At 46.5% G+C, this 22,429-nt stretch overlaps 1 protein-coding gene across 1 annotated transcript; it reads left to right on the top strand.

Annotated features, from left to right (window-relative positions):
• Positions 1–17,151: 17,151 nt before the first annotated feature.
• Positions 17,152–18,385, top strand: LOC108511871. Its single transcript, XM_017846663.3, has 2 exons — positions 17,152–17,436; positions 17,769–18,385. Exons 1-2 carry the CDS (start codon positions 17,217–17,219, stop codon positions 18,074–18,076), a joined length of 528 nt encoding a protein of 175 aa, XP_017702152.2. The 5' UTR covers positions 17,152–17,216; the 3' UTR covers positions 18,077–18,385.
• The last annotated feature ends 4,044 nt before the right edge of the window (positions 18,386–22,429 follow it).

Below are 22,429 nucleotides of genomic sequence, written 5' to 3'. Positions count from 1 at the left end.
ATATCATTTGGATCAATATTAGTATACTTTGAAGATAAGAAATGATATGTTTCGGATGCGTATCGGAGCAATCAAAATAAATTCTGTTTTTTTTTTTTTATATTAACATTTTATTTAGTAATCATATGGAGTTTAAATTTTTATACAACATCAGATTCTGAATTACATAGGATTTTCAATAGAGGCTTTCAAAATCATAATTTGAGATATGTATCTTCCACATTATAGCTCATGTTAAATGATTATGATTGAAAACACATATTTCAAACATATAAGAGCATATTCTGAATCTTTGTATTTAAGGTTGAGTTTTGGTACAACTTAGAACATTATATACCAAGTTTAGGCAAGTTGAAGGATAGAACAAAATCAATTCAATTTGCCTCAATATAGATATTCTTCTTTTCTCCTTTTTACAAATTTTATTCGACTTTCAGATTTTAGAGATGATTGTGAACGATAAATCTGAAATTTCTTTTCTATAATAAAATAAAATAACTCCCTATAGTATTTCAACCATTCACTCAGATTATCCAATCATGGAACATTACAAAATATTGAGAATCCATAGTTCAAAGCATCATGCCACATGCAAAATATATTGTGTGTTAAGTCATGCATTAAAATATTAAGAACAAGCATATCAAGGATCAAAATCAATTCTTTTCAAATAAAATTTCCTTTATTTAAATACAATTTAGCACTGATTTTATCCTTAAGGTGTGTTTTCAAGTGATTGAAACTTCATTTGATTTTTCACAACCTTCTTATATATTTTTATTTATTTATCATTCATTCCCCAAATTTTTAATTTCTTTCTTTAACCATTCAATGAACATTTTGATTATCTTCATTTATTTTTCGGTTTTACTTTTCTATACTCTATATTCTATTTGCTCCCTATCCGGTGGAGTTGGAAGGGGCACGAGGTACTACCACTAGCCTCCCTCTTGTGCCGTCCCTAATATGCCCTGCACCAAATAGTTGGGTCAAATAGTGCCGGGTACTACCACTAGCCTCCCCATTGGCACCATCCCTATGATGAGCAATATAGAAGGTTTAAAATGTTCACTTCAACCTTTTCCTGTAATTAATTACGGATTTTATCTCTTCCAAAGGAATGTTCATATTAGTCTCACAAATGTGCCGAATGTATTATGCTTGTTTTGCTTTTCCTTAAGATTGAAGTATTTGCCTTTACTTAGATTTTACTTCTCTTGAATAATATCCATTTTCTTTTCTTTACCTCTCTCTCTTTTTGTTATTTTCAAGTAGTTACATGAAAGAGCAGAATAAAAAATTAATTTAATATGCTGCATATAAATATATATCATGCAAACAGCATTTTCATTATGCCCAATGATTCATAGCTTATCACAAGTTATTTTGAATTAGAGATTTGAGGCATAAACTTGTGTATTTCATGGTTATGCATTATATAGGAAAAAGTAAACTTCAATTTAATCACACCATGAAACAATCATCACTAGCATGAGAATGAAGCATGATATCAAGATGATCAGCAATTAAAGGTTTAATCATGCTACCATATAATTTCAGATTATTGATTTTGCTCAACTAACTCACAAGAGAAGAGTTTAGATTACCAGTGTATTTAGCATTCTTCAAGCCAAATACCTTTTAGATTCTTTACACCCTTGGCTGAAGAAAATCTCTCTCCTTTTTTTGTTTGCAAAGGAATGTTTATTGTATCTTTCATCAAGGTGTCCTTCAAGTTAAAATTTCTTGCTCATAAATCCTGTATCATTAATAAACTCTTTTTCTTTCTTGAAGGAAAGTCATTAGTTTCTTCAAGATACAAAACATTCATACAATATATTTCTTTAGCTAGATGACTCAACATAAGATATGACAATAATTGAATATTAAGTCACTTTACTCAAGAGATTGTCTAAATATAAGCAAGCACAAGTCACTTGAACTAAAGAGATAACTTCATTAAGTAAAATGGTTCAAGGACAAGCATGTGAGGCAATAGAAAGATTCATCAAGATCAAATCAATTTCTTATTGTCAGAAGCAATTTAGCTTAGATTCTATTTGCTTAAGATAATTATTAATAAGATATACCAGTTAAGTTTTAATCAAATTATCTTAAATAGTTGTGTCTATCAAAATTCTGATTGTTACATAGAATCAAAATGATAAACTATATTCTCAATAAAGGATCTAGTTTTAATAAGAATAGTATGAATTGATATCTCTACAACTAGTATCTTTTCATTGAATATTCTATATGCATTGCTTGAAGAGTAATATCCAAAGGAATATTTGTTTTACCAGATTTGACATTATTTTCATAAGAATATATCAAGCATGACATGTATGACTGAAAAATATGAGAGATATGCAATAGTTCTTTTTCTATTTTTCAGAAGATCAAAAGAAGTTTTCATCAAAAAATAGATTTAAGAGAGATCATATGTATGACACGCAGTGATGATAGTCTTTTAAAAATTATTTAAGTAAATGACTATCATACATAATTATCTTTTGCATTTCTTCAAGAATTCTATTAACTCTATTTTACTTATGGTGTCCTTGGTGCTGAAATCGTTGGATTTAATATTATTTTCTGTATAACCTTTATCAGGATTTTGGTTTTCAACACTGTGCCATGATACTCTTTATCTTCACAGTTTGGAAACCTTTATCATTTGAAACACTTTTACAAGATTTAGTAAATACAGAAAAATACTTCAGTTTTATTTCCCAAGAATAAATCCAACGTAAGCTTTTGAAAACTTAGAGATGGAAACAACATCTTTAGATTTAGAAAAGATTTTTGTTTGTTTCCTTAGTTAGCATGCATAGCAAAACTTTGACCTTTAAGTAGATAATCTAAGTGGGCCTATGGCAAGATCTTTTGGGAGTAAGTACATACTAGCATGAGTTGATTCTATGTGCCAAGGATGGTTTCTTTAATCTTGGTATTCATAGTGCAAATATTCAAAAGCATACCAAGTACACATTATCATTTTCATGATCAATAAAAAATAATGCCATGGATAAAAATTCTTAATCAAGCATATAGAGAATTCATCGAGTTATTTTTTAATAAATTAATTAACCATTTTGCAACTTATCCAATAGTAAGTGGAGCATACTATAAAAATGAAGTGATTTGAATATATTTTCTTTTCATAAAAAAATATCACTTATATCACAAAAATGATTAATACTTGCAAGTTATGTTTTAATCAACTAATGAAGTAATTTCAACACGAGAAGATGTAAGAATTACTTATTTCATTCTTTCTTTCATTTGAATCATTCTTCTTAGTTACATTCAATTCTTTAACACATGTCTAGAGCACCCATTGTTTAGATAACGTCTTTCATTAGAACCTTGGATAGCTAGACATGCTTGCAGAAAAATAATCATATTTTCAACTTAGGAACCCAAGCTCTTTTGGGTCCTTGCAGGTTAGCTATAATTGTTCCTTTTGGAACCCATATTCTCTTAATTACCATTTTGTCTATTAGTTTGCAGGTTTTAGGAGTACAAGTAATATACTTCTGCATACTCTTGCTAAATTTAAACAACATAGATTTAGCAAAAATAGATAATGAATTTTCAGTTTTCTGTTTTTGTTTATTAGTTTCACCAGATTTGTGAAAAATCGTTTTAGGATGAATAGTGGAGGATTTAAGAAATATATTCTCGAAAGATTTTTGAGTGTACCAAGGTTGATATCCCAATCCAGCTTTGTCATATACAGCTCTTGAGTTTTCTATCATTAAATTCAGTTTTTCAGAGTTGGGAGTGAATCTTTCAACAGTATGTTTCAAATTATCAACTTCTTTAGTTAATTTTTCATTATCTTCTGAAAGCAATCCATTGTTTTTCTTAAGTTTATCATGGCTTTCAGTGAGAAGTTGATTTCTCTGATTTAGTTCTTTATTTTCTTTAATTAAGATTTCAATTTTATTATTTAGTTTTAGTTTTTCATCTATTAGAATTTGATTTTCATTCTTCAAGTTCTTGTTCCTACAAATAAGTTTCTTATGTTCTAAATACAAATCAGAAAAAGCATCATGAAGTTCATCGAATGTAAAATCATCTTCAGTTTTATCATATACTTCATATTCAGAAGAGGAGACACTTTGTGTTTCAACACATACCTCGTTCTTGTGTCCCACAAGGCATAGATTTTCAATATCTGCTTGCCTCTCATCTTCTTCAAAGCTAATTTTTGATTTGCTAAAAATGTTAGTGCTTTCATATTTAATCTCTAGCATATTCCATATGTCTTTAGCAGTTATGCAAGAAGATATGTAATTAAATTCACTATCATTTAATGCACAAACTAGCACATTCATGGCTTTTGCATTTTGCTGAGCCATTTTCTTATCATGATTAGTGCTTGTGTGTGGTCCATTGACTATGATACTCCATAAATTATAGTCATGTGCTTGAATGAAGATGCGCATGCGTGCTTTCCAATATGTGTAGTTTATACCATCAAATAGTGGAGGTCTATCAATTAGTTGTCCCTCACTCATAGAACATCCCACTTGGGTTGTCATGATCTTTAACTCTTGATTATGAGATCAATGAGTACTATTAGAGCACCTCGCTCTGATACCACTTGTTGCCCAAGGTGACAAGCCAAGAGGGGGGGGGTGAATTGGTTTCTTCTAATTTTCGGTGCTTTAAACGTTTTCTCAATATAAGTGCGGTGGATGCTTTCTTAAGCTATTAGAATGATTTAAACTAGTGCAAAGATAGAAGATGATGCAAGAATAAACGGAAACACAAGCACAACACAAACACAACAATATATAGTGGTTCGGTGCTCTCCTTAGCACCTACGTCCACTCCCCAAGCGTCCCCTTGGGAATTCACTATAATCTCTCGGATTACAGTTGGATTGTTTTCCGGGCTCACAATCCAAAAACCTTTGTTGGTTTTACGGGCTCACCAACGAACCTATACACTTTGGTTTTCCGGGTTCACCAAAAACCTTTGTTGGTTTTGCGGGCTCACCAACGAACCTTTACACTTTGGTTTTCCGGGTTCACCAAAAACCTTTGTTGGTTTTGCGGGCTCACCAATGAACCTTTGTACTTTGATTTTCCGGGTTCACCAAAAACCTTTGTTGGTTTTGCGGGCTTACCAACGAACCTTTACAAAGTGTTTAACAAATGAAAAGAAAAGATTCAAACTCCTAAATGAGCATATGAAATAATATAAACTACAAAGAAGAGTTAGAAGGTATTTATCGCTTTGAAGTCGCTTTGCTCTTCTTTGTCAAGGATGCTTCACTCTTCAAGGAAGGATGGAGCTCTTGATGACTCTTTGAATCTGCTCAATCCCTTTCTTTGATTCTTGAATGAAGCCCTTGGATGAAGCTTGCCTTGCTAGGGTTCTCTCTTGAATGCACTTAATGTATTTTCCCAAAAGCTTGCTTCCTCTGATGAATACTCCCTCTTAAATACTTCTCCAACCTCCAAATAGTCCTTTCTGACCGTTGGATTGAAGAAACTAGCTGTTTATAGCCGTTGGGAGTCCAAAAAGCATTTCTGCACAACTAGCCGTTATGTTCAGCCCGTGTTTGGGTCGGCTCAACCTGTCCTTGGGTCGACCCAACCTTCACTTGGGTCGACTCAAACATTCCTTGGGTCGACCCTCTCAGAAAACACAGAAACTTGAAATTCAGCCTTCTGTTGCCTTGGGTCGACCCAACCTTTCTTTGGGTCGACTCAAACCTTGGGTCAGCTCAACATTTTTCTTGGGTCGACCCAAACTCAGGAAAATCAGAACCTTGAATTTCAGCCTTTCTTCACTTGGGTCGACTCAACCTTTCTTTGGGTCGACTCAAGCTTGGGTCGACTCAACTTCATCTTGGGTCGACCCTCTCAGTAAATCCAGAGAACCATTTTTGAATTGTTTGAGGATCTTGATGTTTGGGTCGACTCATGCTTTCCTTGGGTCGACCCAACTCACTGTTCATCTGTGTCATTTTTGCAGAAGTGTGCCAAATGCTTTCTTGATGTGCCGGGGTCGACTCAAACAATCTTTGGGTCGACTCAATCCACACTTTGCTGCATTCTTAAGGTTAGATTCACTCAAATGAACAAGACCATATATATATTCTCAATTAAACAAATGTACTGAGAGTTATGAACTTATAAATGAAGTATCAATTTAACTTATAACATGCTCTAGATAATTGCTTGTTAATCATCAAAATAACACTATCATCCTCAGTCTACAACGCCATCCTTGGGCGCCCAGGGCTAAATGCCCTTCCAGCCGTGGTTTCAACTCACCATTTGCTCATGCGGTTCCCCACCGACCAAGGAGTAGGCGAGGTCCGCGGAGACCAGCTGGTCGCCAAGCAATGCTACATGGCGGCCCACACAGTAAAGCAACCAGCCGAGGCGCCGGACCACCCGATGGGCCTTTCGCTGCCCATAGAAACCCTCGATGCGAGGGACACCCTCTGGAAGAAGCAAGTAGAGCCCGGTGAGCTCCTTATTCAAATCCCACTACAAGAAAATTTTTCCGAGCTAACTGTGCAGGTCGGCTCCGGCCTCGGCGCCCGCGAGAGGGATTGCCTTGTCAGCTTCCTGCGGGACAACGCTGACGTCTTCGCCTGGTCGCCTGCGGACGTGCCGGGAATTGACCCTGGAGTCATGGTCCACCGACTCCAGGTAAGGCCGACCAGCAGGCCTGTAAAGCAAAGGAAAAGAGGCTCTGCTCCGGAACGACAACGGGCGGCAGCTGAAGAGGTGGACAAGCTCCTCGGAGCCGGTTTCATCCGGGAGGTCTCCTACCCGGACTGGCTCGCCAACATAGTCCTCGTAAAGAAGGCCAACGGAAAATGGCGTATGTGCGTGGACTACACCGACTTGAACAAGGCCTGCCCAAAAGACAGCTTCCTCCTTCCGAGCATCGACCAGCTCGTCGACTCCACTTCAGGACACCAACTGCTAACTTTTATGGACGCCTTTTCAGGATACAATCAAATCTGAATGGCGCCAGAAGACGAGGAGAAGACGGCCTTCATCACCGACAAGGGCACCTACTGCTACAAGGTGATGCCCTTCGGCCTGAAAAATGCTGGGGCCACCTATCAGAGACTGGTCAGCCAAATTTTTAAAGACCAGATCGGCCGGAACATGGAAGTCTATGTGGACGACATGCTGGTAAAGAGCCGAGTGGCGGAACACCACATAGCCGATCTCAACGAGACATTCGCCAAGCTCAGAAGGTACCAAATGAAACTCAATCCGGCGAAGTGCGCGTTCGGGGTCACCTCGGGCAAGTTCCTGGGTTTCATAGTGACCCAGCGCGGAATTGAAGCCAACCCGGAGAAGATCCGGGCACTGCAAGAGATGTCGCCTCCAAAGACAGTTAAGGAGGTGCAACGGCTCGCGGGGCGGGTTGCCGCCCTGGGAAGGTTCGTCTCTCGGTCAGCCGAGCGATGCCTCCCCTTCTTCAAGAGCCTTAAACGGCCGAAAGACTTCCGGTGGACAGAAGAATGCCAGTAGGCCTTTGAAGAGCTTCGGAGCCTTCTGGCCTCTCCCCCGCTGCTCACCAAGCCCCAGAAAGGCGAGGTCCTTTACTTATATCTGGCCGTCTCCCCAGCTGCAGTAAGCTCAGTCCTCGTCCGGGAAGAGGACAAGCTCCAAAAGCCGGTCTATTACACCAGCCGGATTCTCAGAGATCCTGAGACCCGATATTCTAAACTTGAGAAGACCATCTTCGCTCTCATCATCTCGGCTCGGAGACTCAGGCCTTACTTCCAAGCCCACACGATAGCCATATTGACCGACCAGCCTATGAAGCAAATATTGCAGAGGTCGGATCGTGCGGGGAGGATCGCCAAATGGGCGGTCGAGCTCGGGGAATTCGACCTCGAATATCGGCCCAGGCCGGCTATCAAAGCTCAGATACTCGCCGACTTCATCGTGGAATGCACCCTTCCGGACGACCCCGAGAGGCCACCCGAATCCGTAGAGGAGGCCCCGAGGCAGCCATGGGTCCTGCACTCGGACGGGTCTTCGACCTCGGGGGGTAGCGGGGCCGGACTCATCCTCACCAGTCCAGACGGAGTGGTGGCAGAGCAAGCTTTGCGCCTCGAATTCCAGGCCTCGAACAATGAGGCCGAGTATGAGGCTCTCATCGCCGGGTTTAAGCTGGCGAAAGAACTAAAAGTGGAAGACCTGACGGCCTTCAGCGACTTCCAGCTGGTAGTGAACCAGATCCAAGGAGACTTCGAAGCTAAAGAGCCATCCATGCAAAAGTATCTCCAAAAGGTGCGGGAACTCATATCTACCCTGAATTCCTTCAATATTCAGTACATTCCCAGAGCGGAGAACCTCAGGGCAGACCAGCTATCCAAATTGGCAACCTCCCGCATGAGCGAGCTTCCCAAAGGAACAGCGCTCGAATATCTTCAGATCCCCAGCACGGAGGAATCCGAGCCCACCATGTGCATCGACTCCGAGCCAAGCTGGATCGATGGGCTCGTCTGCTACCTTCAGGACGGAATCCTGCCTCACGACGAGATGGAGGCTCGCCGAATCAAGCGTCAGGCTCCCCGGTATGTCTTGTACGAGAATAAACTCTATCGACGATCATTTACTTCTCCCCTTCTCAGATGCCTCCGCCCCTCCGAGGCGGATTATGCCCTCCGAGAGGTCCATGAAGGGATCTGCGGAAATCACCTGGGGGGTCGGGCACTAGCCCATAAAGTCCTGCGACAAGGATATTATTGGCCCACACTCCAGAAGGATGCAACAGATTTCGTCCGGAAGTGCGATCGGTGCCAACGAAACGCCAATATCCAGCGCCGACCTTCAGCTTTGCTAACCCCCATCATCGCCCCTGGCCGTTTGCCCAATGGGGGATCGACATCCTGGGGCCCTTTCCCCTGGCCACCGGACAGAGAAAGTTCCTGGTCGTCTCCATCAACTACTTCACCAAATGGGTCGAGGCCGAACCCGTCCCCCGGATCACCGAGCAAAAGATGCGAGACTTCGTGTGGAAGTCCATAATCTGCAGATTCGGACTACCCCGTATCCTTATATCTGACAATGGTCGACAATTTGACAATATTCATTTCAGGGAATTTTGCTCTGAGCTCGGCATTGATCACCGTTTCACCTCAGTCGCTCACCCCCAGACAAACGGGGAAATTGAGGTAACTAACCGCACTATTTTGCAGGGGCTCAAGGCTAGGCTTGATCGGTCCAAAGGACAATGGGTCGAGGACTTGTACAATGTCCTTTGGGCGTACCGGACCACGTTCCGACTGCCCACGGGAGAGACCCCCTTCAACCTAGCATACGGCACTGAGGCCGTCATCCCGTTGGAGATCGGCCTGCCTTCTCCAAGGGTGGAGCATTACGACCCCGACACCAATTCTTCCCAGCTCAGGAGCAACTTGGACCTCGTCGAAGAGACAAAAGAGGTTGCCCGGGTACGCATGGCGAGATACCAACAGCGAACGGCCCAATACTACAACTCTAGAGTCAAGCCAAAGCTCTTCAAAGTGGGGGACCTCGTCCTCAGGAGAGCCGAGGCTTCTCAACCGACTGAGCAAGGAAAGCTCGCCCCAAATTGGGAAGGACCGTATCAAATCGCCCGGGTACAACGACCAGGGGCGTATAAATTAAAGTCCCTAGAGGGGACCCTGATCCCGCGAAGCTGGAACTCTGAGAATCTACGAATGTACTACCAGTAAAACCCCTAGGGGTTCCAGACAATCAGGACAATGGACTCAGCTTCCTTTTCGCAAACAATTCTTTTATCTTGATGGCTGTAATTCTCTTCTAATATTGGGTCGTCTGTGATCCTCAGATTCCCCGGCCGAAATCGGGATGCCTCGAGGCTCGACCGTAGAGTCCCAAACTCCCTCGACCTCGGGAAGAATCGCAGGACGACGAAACATCGACTTGGCGCGAAATTCCCTCGACTAAGGTCAGAATGCCCTGGTTCGTCGGGATGACCCGAGACGTCGGGATGCCCCGGCCATAGGGATGTTCGAGACGTCAAGATATGAGCACGGTCCTCTCTGACCAGACGAGCTCGGCTCGTTCTCCATCAACTTCCACCTATGAGCACGGTCCTCTCTGACCAGACGAGCTCGGCTCGTTCTCCATCAACTTTCACCTATGAGCACGGTCCTCTCTGACCAGACGAGCTCGGCTCGTTCTCCTACCTCGACTAAGGTCGGGATGCCCCGAGGGTCGACCGTAGAGAACCAGACTCCCTCGACCTCGGGAATGCGCCGTGAGGGGTGGAAAGGGTGGCTCCACCCGGGGCGCCACAAAGTGGACCCCCGGGAGCGGTCGACGATCCCCGATCCCCGAAGCGAGCGATCCCTCGACTAAGGTCGGGATGCCCCGAGGGTCGACCGTAGAGAACCAGACTCCCTCGACCTCGGGAAGCGTCGCAGGTCGGTAGAGCGTGCCCAGACCCGCCGACTTGACGAACGATCCCTCGACTAAGGTCGGGATGCCCCGAGGGTCGACCGTAGAGAACCAGACTCCCTCGACCTCGGGAAGGCGCCGTGAGGGGTGGAAAGGGTGGCTCCACAAAGTGGACCCCCGGGAGCGGTCGACGATCCCCGATCCCCGAAGCGAGCGATCCGTCGACTAAGGTCGGGATGCCCCGAGGGTCGACCGTAGAGAACCAGACTCCCTCGATCTCGGGAAGCGTCGCAGGTCGGTAGAGCGTGCCCAGACCCGCCGACTTGACGAACGATCCCTTGACTAAGGTCGGGATGCCTCGAGGGTCGACCGTAGAGAACCAGACTCCCTCGACCTCGGGAAGGCGCCGTGAGGGGTGGAAAGGGTGGCTCCACCCGGGGCGCCACAAAGTGGACCCCCGGGAGCGGTCGACGATCCCCGATCCCCGAAGCGAGCGATCCCTCGACTAAGGTCGGGATGCCCCGAGGGTCGACCGTAGAGAACCAGATTCCCTCGACCTCGGAAAGCGTCGCAGGTCGGTAGAGCGTGCCCAGACCCGCCGACTTGACGAACGATCCCTCGACTAAGGTCGGGATGCCCCGAGGGTCGACCGTAGAGAACCAGACTCCCTCGACCTCAGGCGCCGTGAGGGGTGGAAAGGGTGGCTCCACCCGGGGCGCCACAAAGTGGACCCCCGGGAGCGGTCGACGATCCCCGATCCCCGAAGCGAGCGATCCCTCGACTAAGGTCGGGATGCCCCGAGGGTCGACCGTAGAGAACCAGACTTCCTCGACCTCGGAAAGCGTCGCAGGTCGGTAGAGCGTGCCCAGACCCGCCGACTTGACGAACGATCCCTCGACTAAGGTCGGGATGCCCCGAGGGTCGACCGTAGCGAACCAGACTTCCTCGACCTCGGGAAGAAGCCGTAAGGGGTAGAAAGGGTGGCTCCACCCGGGGCGCCACGAAGTGGACCCCCGGGAGCGGTCGACGATCCCCGATCCCCGAAGCGAGCTATTCCCCGACTAAGGTCGGGATGCCCCGAGGGTCGACCGTAGAGAACCAGACTCCCTCGACCTCGGGAAGCGTCGCAGGTCGGTAGAGCGTGCCCAGACCCGCCGACCTGACGAACGATCCCTCGACTAAGGCCGGGATGCCCCGAGGGTCGACCGTAGAGTCCCAAACTCCCTCGACCTCGGGAGGCACCACAGGTCAGCAAAGCGTCCACGGACTCGCCGACCTGACGCAAGATCCCTCGACCAAGGTTGAGGCGCCCGAGGTCCTACCATGGGGTCGGAAACTCCCTCGACCTCGCAGAGAGCTACGATTCAATAAAGCCTCGCCAAATCCTCTCAACCTCGGTGGGAGCTGTTGGGTCCGTGAGAAACCCGAGCCCCCCTTTAAGTCAAAATGGCTCCGGAGGTCGACGAGGAAAGGAGGCAACCTACTCCACCATGCGAAGCATAACTCCGAGAATGCAAGAGGTACGTCTAACTAGACGCCCTCCTTGTCAAATTTTATCTACATACTGCTGAGCGGAATCCCAACGTTGGAGTCTTATCTCGCCCCAAAGTCGGGCCTCTCCAATGGGTCGGCTTAAGATCGACCCCCTAACTACATTATGCAGGTTCCGTTCGTCAAGTCTCCACAATCTGTACGAAGGCTTCATAAATTAGGGCCCAACTCGGCTCTTCTACGTAAACTCCGACATCTAGCTGAGAAAGTGGTCCCGACCACGAGTGTATCAGCCAAACAGGGATACCAAGGCAATTTTTGGAAATCCCAGCCTTGCTCACCGAGATCTCGGCAGAGTCCGAGAACGATAACTACGAAAACCTTCGACGATGACTTACTTATTAGCCCGCGCTCCCTACGAGGGGTTCGGAGTTAAGTTCGGAAATCCGACTAAAATCCCCGAATAGCAGCAGGCATAGACCTAGTCCGGTCTTACTTGAAGGGCTAAGGCCCGACCTCGATGCCTTGGGATTTCCCTAAAGGCTAAACGTGATGACTTCCACGATTCTTAGATCCGAGCTATGGGACTTAAGAGGAATTTTCTAAAAAACCTAAGACTCGGAGCTCCTTTTGGTCGGAATGACTGGAACCCGAGAAGGCTAAGACATAGCCCGGGGAAAGGGGACAACTTCGTTAAGCAACCCGAAAACTAAGATATGAAGTTAGAGGTCGTCGAGGCAGTTAGCTAAGGCTCTAGCCTCGTTCGCAACAAAAAAGAAAGGCAAACACATAATGATGAAAGTGTTTTTCATTAGCAGAAGGCCGAAGGCCGATTACAAAATTGGAGGTCGACCATTTAAGAGCCGACCTCGGATACAATGAAAAAGAAAGAAAAAATATGCTAAGTCCTAAGCGGCGGGAGCAATGTCCGGGGGGTCGTCCGGCACATTGATGATCTCGAGGTTTTCAGCCGGCACAGGCTCGGGGTCGGGGGCAGGGGCCTCGGGAACCGCCTCCGGGACGGCGTCCGTCTCGGCCGCCGGAGCCGCCTCTATGGAGCCAATCGCCTCGGCCGCCCCCGTCGAAGGCTCGGCGGGGTCTTGTTCGTATATCCCCACCTCGGATGTCAAAATGGCGGGGAGGGCTTCCACGTCGGACCCCAGGCCCAGGTCCTCCCTCGGACGGACCGTCGAGAGGTCGTACTGAGGGCAGTACCGGCGCATCTGAGCCCGGAAGTTCTCGAAACCTCGGAGAAACCCGTCCACTGTCTCCTCCTCCAACATGTCGCGAAACTCTTGCGACTCCTTGAAGAGCTCGACGGCATGTTCGGCTCGCTCGAGTGCCCTCCTCTCCCGGGCCTCAAGTTGCTCGATTCGGAGGCGGGAGACCCCGTCCTCATACCTGAGGGCCGCGACCTCGGCCTGGACCTCCCCTAAGCGCGCCTCCGTGCCGCGTAAGGCCGACCTGGTTAGGGCGTGGGCGGCCTTCTCCTCCTCGAGCCCCTCCGCCATAGCGAGGCGCTCAGCCTCGGTGGCCGCCCACCGAGCCTTGGCCGCGGCCAACGCCGCCTCCAGCTCGGCGACTCTTTTCTTGGCCGGCTCCAGCTGTCGGCCGAGCTGTCGGACTTCTTCCCGACACCCGTGGGCGATGAACGCCAAGGTGTCGAGCTCGAGAATATGCTGAAAAGAAAGAAGCGAGGGTATTGTGAGTTGAAAAGCACACAAGTACGCTAGTAACTCAAGGAAATTAAGAAGGAAGCTTACCCGGGCGGTGTTGCAGTAAGCGCTGCCAACGACCTCCTCCAGCGAAACATTCCGGAACACGGCCCGGTCCGCTGGAAGTACCGCACGCCGCAACATGGAGCGCGCGACCTCGGCATCCTGAAAGGCCGAGCTCCCCTCGGGAATAGGGGAGTCCGGCTCGACCGACTCCTCTCGGAAAGCCCGGGAAGAGCTTGGCACGACCGAGCCCGAGGTCCCGGAGCCGCTCGCTTCGGGGCCTCGAGCAAGCCCGGGTTCTGGCTGCTGCGGGGCCATGGACGACTCCCCCCGCTGGGCAAGGGGGGCAGGGCAAGGAGGGGCCGACGGGCCCGCATCACTAACGACCCGCTCCCGCCTCGGGTCGGCTGCAGGGGCCCCCGCCTCGGGGCCACTCGTGCCGGCTGAACTGGAGGCGCCGTCCGACCTCGCCCTCTTCTGGGGCTGGGGCCTAGCTCCCCCGGCCTCGGCCTCTCGCCTCCTCAGGCGAGAGAAAAGTGATGTGTTGCTGGTTGGCAGGCGGGGAATATCTGAAATCAAAATTTCGTTAAATGTCAGACCAGTGACAGTAAAAGCAAAGAACGAAGAAAAAATAAAATAATGTAACCACCCTTACCCTCGGGGCGCGCCGAGCTCAGACCTACGCTCGCCAGGGCGTCCTCCCGCAGGAGCTCGGTCAGGTCGTTGCCCCTCCCGAGGGCTCGCACGGAGTCCAGGGTCCTCAGCTCCCTCCTCGAGGGCTCGGAGAGCTTATTGAGGGTCTTCAACCGAGGGTTCCCCTACCTCGGGTCGAACCCCCAAGGCACCTCGGACGCCAGGAAGAAAAACTTCCCCTTCCACTCATGAATCGAGGAAGGGGCACCCTGGAAGAGTGACATACCGCCCCGAAAGGCGAAGTATAGCCACCCTGCGTCCGCCGGGTTCTTCTTTAACAGAAAACACCGGCGGAAGAGGCCTACCGAGATCGGGATCCCGTGCCCGAGGCACAGGGACAAGAACCCGATTATGGTCCTCCACGAGTTCGGAGCCAACTGCGCCGGGACGAGCTGGTACTCGGCCAGCAGCTGGCTCACGAACTCGTGGGCGGGAAAACGCAGGCCAGCCCAAAGTGTCTCGCGGTAGACCGCGATCCGACCTGGGGGCGGCTGCGTCACCCTGTCCTCCGGCCTCGCAGTTTCAAGACGAAACCCGGGCTGGAAGAAGAACCGGGAGCGGATCAGCTCCAACTCCTCCCCCGACAGGCTCGATCCCACTTCCTCAGGACCCAAACCCATTCCCACAGAAGAACGAAATAAAAGTTAAAAAAAAAAAAAGCGGAAAATGGAAGCTGGGGAGGAGAAGAAAAGAGGAAACCCTAGTGAAAACAGGGTGAAAACCTACTGGACATCGTCGGAAATCGCTCCGGGCACCGACGGCAAGGTTCGGTTGAGAAAGGAGGCAAGGGAGAAAGGCAACGAAAATAAGAAGCAGCCAAACAAGACCTTTAGGGCAACCTCGAGGGGTTTATATAAACCCCCCTGACGGCCCAGATCGATGGGGTCGGTTCCCATCCCCCGATCGGGTTGCGCCACGTGTCGACCTCGGAAGCCGAGGCACCGAATTCACTCCGGATTAATAAATCGGGTACGAAATCGAAGCGTTGTCCCATCGGATCTCGGGGCCTCATCATGGGTCTGCAAAATCAAATCGTCTTGAGGAACGAGCGGGCGCTGCCCCGCTCCCCTCATTTAATAAGATCTGGGACACGTGGAGCCTCGATGTGGCCTCCACCTCTCCGGAATTGTGATCCAGTAACACGAAATCGGAAGCGTCCGACCTTGGGTCACGCCGCGTGTCCGTTTTAAACCCCGTAACGGCACACTCATTAATGAGCGAGAAGCCTCGATTACGGGATTGAGGCACCGCCTCGACGAGCTCGAGGACCCCCATCATTAATCCGCCGTAAGGCGATCCTGGCGATTCAAGAGACGCCACCTCCGCTTCAAGAAGCGTAATGATGCGAGCTTCATCATAAGCTCACCGAATAAAGCAGCCTCGAGACGCCAAAGGGCGCAGGTTTCACCATGAAAGCTCCGAGAAGCGCAAGGGGGCGGACGAGACTCGCCCCCCAACCTCAGTGACAGACTTTACTTTCCACGTCCGAGCCCACAAGTCGCTCGAACTCGGAAGTCGGGGGTAGTGTTGGGGGGAATAAGATTTTTTCCCAAATGACATAAATGCCCCTAAGAAGCCGTACAACTTCCGACCCCGGACGGCCGAAGTCGGCGTCCGACTTCGGAATGCCCGACCTCGAGACCTCCGACCTAAGAAAAACCCCGATGTTCGAGGTCTACTCTTGTCAGCCACCTACTACGGCCGTGCGCCTCAGAGGTCTGGCCGAGGACCATACCCTGACGCCCCTCTGGCATTTATTGCGCATGGTCGCTGTAACTCTCCGGCTTACTCCACAATAAATGCGGATCTCCGGCTTACTCCACAATAAATGCGGATCTCCGGCTTACTCCACAATAAATGCGCATGGCTCCTGTCATCTACGGACTCTCAGCTCTCCACGGCAAATCAGCCCAGCAGAGTCTAGTCAACTATGATAAGTCTTCGATCTCGGCCATAACTCCGACACCAATGCAATAATTCGCCTGATAGCGTGCTAGTTCGGGCTGTACGACGCCCTCACCGCCGACATCGGTGCAATGATTCGCCTGACCGCGCGCCGACCCGAATGACATGCCGAGCCGTACTACGGCTTCGCCCTGTTACATCGCAGGTAAACCGACCCCCGCCTATAAAAGGGAGCCTTGGCCTCTCAGGGAGGATGGATACACTCTACAGACACTGTTTATCTTCTTTCTACACTATTTGCCCCCTCCCTGACTTGAGCGTCGGAGGGCCGGCGCCGGAAAACCCGGCCACCGGCTCGTGTGCAGGCACCCGGACGGAGGACGCCGCCAGCTGACGGATCGGCGCCTCGCCGCGTGGACCCGCCGTCCCATCTCTCCGACCGCCCCAGACGGAGGACGCCGCTCGCCGACGGACCGCCGCCCCGCCGTGAGAACTCGCCGCTCCCTTTCCTCGACCGAAGATTGCCCTCGGGTCCAATTTCCAGCAACAACACGAAGCATACAGAAATTAATTCAAGTACACATGCAATCCGCCAAAGTACAGCATACGGAATAAATCCTGCTTCCAGCTTGTATAGATCGCAGAGCATGGCTTTTTTTATCATATTATGACACCTTGCCGTCTCCACCACACAGTCCATGCACGCACTCACTTTATGCAGTCACTTGCCCTCTCTTTGTTAAGCAATTGACCCGTCCAAAACCCGAACACCGACGTCTATGTAAAAATCTTATGATATTAGTATAATATCGTTACCCACGTCTTGGATAGCAGAGTTGGTGACAGCGTCTGGACCAGGACGAGACCACACCGCCGAGAATCCTGGCTAGAGCTCAGCATAAATAATGCTAAGTAAGAGACTCTTTCCCTGCCTCATATCTTTTGCTTGGCTTTGCTTTGTAGTAGAAGAGTACTCTGAGGTGCCGTCAGGGTAACAAGGAAGATGGTTGGCTATAAGAGCTTCGTAGCACGTCTGATATTTGCAGTGATCTTTCTAGCCTCTCTCTCTTTGCCAACCAATGGCTCTGTTGACCCCAGCAGCAGGCTACGCCAGCTCCCCGGGATGCTACCTAAGTACTGCGGTGTCGCAGTAGAGGGTGTTATCTACTGCAAGTGCCAGCTCCCAGGCTATCTCGAGTCTCTGAAAGCTTCACCTCTCCCTGGTTTGTTCTTACTAAAATTTTTGCTTTAAATATAGCCCATCTGCAACAATACATTCTTCCCCGTAGACCTTGTTGAAGACAGGATTTGGATTAATTCGATGAAGAGGCTTGACACCTTCAAGTCATAATAATTAATGCTTGTATTAGATTTATAGCAACGGCAGAAAAAATATTTGCGTCTCAAAGTATTATTCCAAAAAAAAAAAGAGGGACACTATGAATGTTTTAATATCTTTATTCGTACCAGTATAAAACGCCTTGTATGATTTCCATTCACTTTCCTCTTCCTCTCCATTATTATTATTATTATTTATTTATTTATGCTGTTGCAGGTGCGGTGGCCAAGTTGCTGTGCTACGATGGCAAGCAGAGGGTATTGATGAGGGGAATTACGGATGTTAGAGGATATTTTCTGATCCGAACGACCAAGGTCTCGAGCTCTATGATCCCTGCATGCAGGCTTTTCTTGGCGAAGTCGCCGTTGCCGGGCTGCGATGTGCCAGGACAAGGCAAATGGAGGGGATTTCCTCTCAAATTCGAGAGAAACATTTCGATGGGGTCCGCTCAACGAGCCCTCTACACCGCAGGCTTCTTCAAGGTGGGCCCGGCTAGAGCTGCCTCGTGTCCCCACCACCCTTGATGTCCAAGGGGGGGCTCCAAGCCTTTTGAGATGCGGCGTCCCACAGCCTAGTATGTGAATTAAGAGAGTTTTTAGCGTCATTGCAGTTCTTCTTCGTATGTGCTATGAACATTTTAGTCCAAGTGGCTGCTGCATTGTTATAATTAAGGACTAACAGCTCAGTTACCCTTAATCAACCTTTCTCTTGTTAAGTTTCCAATATGTTCCTAGGGTTCTGATTACCGTGCTGATGTTTTGATTAATTTAAACATTTTGTTGAGAGTTTCTAGCGTGAGCCAAAAGAATGGAATATGGAGCAAACAGCTGATTTACAACTTGTTCTACTAATGGGCTTAGTACGAAATCTAGTGCAAGTTGCTAACAATGGAGAAACTAATAAGTTACTATTAGCAATATCTTCGTCTCAGCTTCATATCAAACCATATATTAAGAATCTATAATTTAAAAAATCTTGAATTCCGAATTTTGAAAATATGTAATTTCTCAAATCATGAATTCTTGATATGTGGCTTGATGCCATAGGGCAGAGATGAAAGTATTGCAACACTACGATCATGCAATCTTGTAGTGTGAGATTTTTATCTTCATATTTTTCATTTTTAGTTCCCATTATATGAATTTTGGGAAATATAGGAAGGGAAGTTGAACTATGCTATAGTTATCACTGTCTTAGACCTTTTGAGAATGCGTTGCCGAAGAAATGAATCCCGCATCTTTGGTTGCTACATAAAGGGAGGATGTGATTGCTAGGACTAATTTGTGAGCGTCTAAGCTATAACAATTTCAATAGGGGTCTATTAGCTTCTTTTAATTTGAATCACAAGTAGTTGTGCTCCAATCGTGTACAAAATCGAGCAAGGGAAGAGGGGCAGCGCCCTGTCCTGCCTCGGTGGCATCTTCTTCTGCTATAGGGCTCGGTGAAGCTCGGCCAAATCTAATGGCCGACGACGATGAGCACTGGAGAAAGAGACTGAAACAGGGCACTCCTGTTTTAGATAAAATTCTGGCGATTTGCCGGCCCAAATCAACATGAACAATGGCTAGAAGACCAGAAAAGATAGATAAGAAGACGTTAAACACTTACTTCAGTCTAGCGAGGTGGTCTGACAGCTTCTTCGACGAAGATCGAGGGAAGAGATTCGAATAGAAAACTTGAAATTTGCGGTGTTGTCTCAGGTGTTCGTCGATGGAGCTCGAAGGAGGAGGCCTTAAATAGACCGAATTCCGGTCTTATCCGCTGGTGATTGAATCAGTTCCGGATTCTCGGAGCTCGGCGGAATCGGAGAGGAACGGATTCTTCTTCCCATCATGAGTAACAGACTCACGTTTGAATACTAGTGGGCCTGGCCTCTTCTTGCCGGCCCACTAGCCCAAAACGAATGGGCCATTGCAATATGCTACACGAGGCTCATTCAATTATAGCTGTCATGCCATACATATACACCTATGATTGGTAGACTGGACTATCCAGTCCAACCCCGGTCTGGAGAGGATCCAAACTCATTCCTCTGCACCCCCTCTCATGCTCATGTTAAGCCCCAAGGCTGGAATCCAAAAAGGGACAACATATGGATTAGTAAATAGAAGTATAAAGGCATCAATAGGCAAGAAGAGGACAATTGTTATTGATACTATATTCAGCTTTATAGATAGAGGTCGTGAGGTTCATGAACTTTTACCGCTGGACTATAATTACTTTCAAACAACTAGAACCTTCGGTGCATGAACATATAACTCTCCCGAACCTTTGCAATCCATACATACAGCAACATCTTATGTGGGGCCTATCTAGTCACAGCCGTTGCACCAATCCATGCTAACCTTCTCCGATTCAGGTCCAAGAGACAATCTCAAGTCACTGTTGTTAGATCCAAAGCCCTTGCTCTGAATGTCCATGATCTCATTGTTAATTGACAGCAGGATACTTTTGGTGCTCATGTTGTTAGGATGATCCTAAGCAATTTTGTTGTAGCAATATAGAGGATAACACTCATTTTCTCATGAGGTTCCTGGTTCCTATCTTAATTTGGATAGCAACTTTGGGAGGCAATTTGGATCATATTGGGCTAGCAACCTCCAGATTTGGCTTTTTTACTAAAACCACCTCGTGGTTGGGCAATGGTCCACTTGGGTGATCTGCTTGGCCCACCATCGTCCAAGATGGTGAGGGTGACACGATAGCATTGCCGTACAGTTAACGTAAAAATAGAAACTAAAATTGAAATCTACTGCAACTCTCTAAAACCGAAATAGAAGCTGAACCACCGAGGTGGTAGCACGGTTAGAGTGGAGCTAAAATTTTATCGGAGTGGCCTAAGTTCGAAACGCGCGGGCATCGATTAAATGTGGGTACCGGATGCCCCATGCTCGATTTACCCGGTGAAGTCGTCATCTGGTCTGCCGGTACTTAGGTGGTGCTGGTGTGACGTACTCACACGTGGATGGAGCTGCTACGTTGGTGGGGGTCTAGTGGGGGTTGCTATGCGGGTGAGGTTATCCTCACCCCCTCTTCCCTTTTGCCTAAGAAGAAGAAGAAGAAAAAGAAATAAGAAGAAAAAGCAGCAGCAGCAGCAGTTCAACAATTTGTGAATTAAAAAAATTATAAAATCCATCCAAAAAAAATACTGAAAATCATTTATTTATTTGCTTATTTCAAAATTTTCATATATAAATAATCAAATTATAGATATTATCCATAATTTCATAATATAATTAATACCAACTCATCTAATAAATATATATGATAATAATAATAGCACAACTATCCAACAATTTAATAATTCAAAAATAATAATACAACTATTCAACAAATATAATAATCTAAGTTAAAAATAAGTCCAATTATATCAAAAAAAATATAATGATAAATTTTCAAATACAAATGAATTTTGATGAAAAAAACAAGCTCAATTAATAATTTATCAAATAGATGGTCCAGATTGGAAGGATAGTGGGTTGAGATTATCTGATGGCTATTCTCATGAAGTTAATAATTTGAATTCAAACTAAATATAAAGTTATTATGATTATTAAATATCGTATATGTTTAGTTTTGGGATAGATTTTAGTTTGATGTTCGATTCGGTTTTGGATTGGAAAAATAATAAAAATCATAAACAAAATTATAAAAAAACTGAATAATTTTTAATTTTTAAACTTATGACCAAAAGCATCCCTATTCAGTATGGGTTAAAATTATTTTGTTCCATTTGAGAATGGATAAAATATTCGGATATCAGTTCGCATTGATATAGAATAGCGTGTATTCGGATAAAATAACGTAGTAGCTTGTGTTTTGCAGGTGGGAAAGAGTGCACTAAAGAAGAATTTTATTGTCCATTGTATGGCAAGACCTCCTCTAATGGACCCTATATGGGCTCCCTGGAACCAATATAACAAAGAGTTATTTAAAATCACTCATGGCTCAGTGACTTCTCATGGCAGTTGTGCTGGAGCTAGGGCTATCAGGTATCAAGCAATCGGCTCTCAACCTTATCACACGAGGAAGCAACAAATGTTGCTAATTAGGTAGCTAATCATGTCCAGATACGAAGTTTTGGAAGTTGATGATCCCTATTGACTTGGGTGCCATATTTAGCACTTGATTTTTACCGCTGCTAACCCATGGCAATGTATTTTTTAGGTGAGTTTTCTTGTTGGTCCTATCAAAGAAGGTGAACAAAAGAAAAGCAACATCAAAGCAATTACAACCTTGTTGAGCCACCATGAAGGCTCTCGCAAGTAAGCTGAGACATTGAAAATCTATATTTGTGCACATGTAGGTGGCAATTCTAATCTGCATCCATTTATTCAACCCAATCCATCCTGGACTAGCATGACTCGTTGGGCTTGTGGGTTCGATACGAGTCAATTGACCCTGAAAATGGATGAAGTTGGCTAGAGAAGACTTGTTAAACTGTTAGGTCTCTGAGAGTACAGATAGGTATAATTTTTAAAATATAATAATGTAATTCTAAAAGTGATATAAGCTGTAGGATATAAATCCGATGGCTCCTGCTTTAGATGAGAGAACAGAGATTTAGAAGAGCTAGGTTCTAAACAATTTAGAAAAGAAAATGTTTTAGAATGTATGCTACGTGGTACTGAAACTAGATCGAATACAAATATATCCATATCCATATTTATTTTGTTTGACAAATACAAATATGGATGTGAATATTAATTAAATATTAAAATTTATATCTATATTTGTTTTGAACGAATATAAATATAAATTAGATATAGAAGTACGAATATTAATATAAATATAAATTCAAGAACTAGTATATTGCCTAGCTTATTGTGCTCTTCTCTTTCATTGGATATATTGCAGTACATCCCGACCATATTTGA

The sequence above is a fragment of the Phoenix dactylifera genome, chromosome 4, assembly GCF_009389715.1.
Source record: "Phoenix dactylifera cultivar Barhee BC4 chromosome 4, palm_55x_up_171113_PBpolish2nd_filt_p, whole genome shotgun sequence".
NCBI classification, from domain to species: Eukaryota; Viridiplantae; Streptophyta; class Magnoliopsida; order Arecales; family Arecaceae; genus Phoenix; species Phoenix dactylifera.
This window is presented reverse-complemented; position numbering and strand designations above follow the sequence as displayed.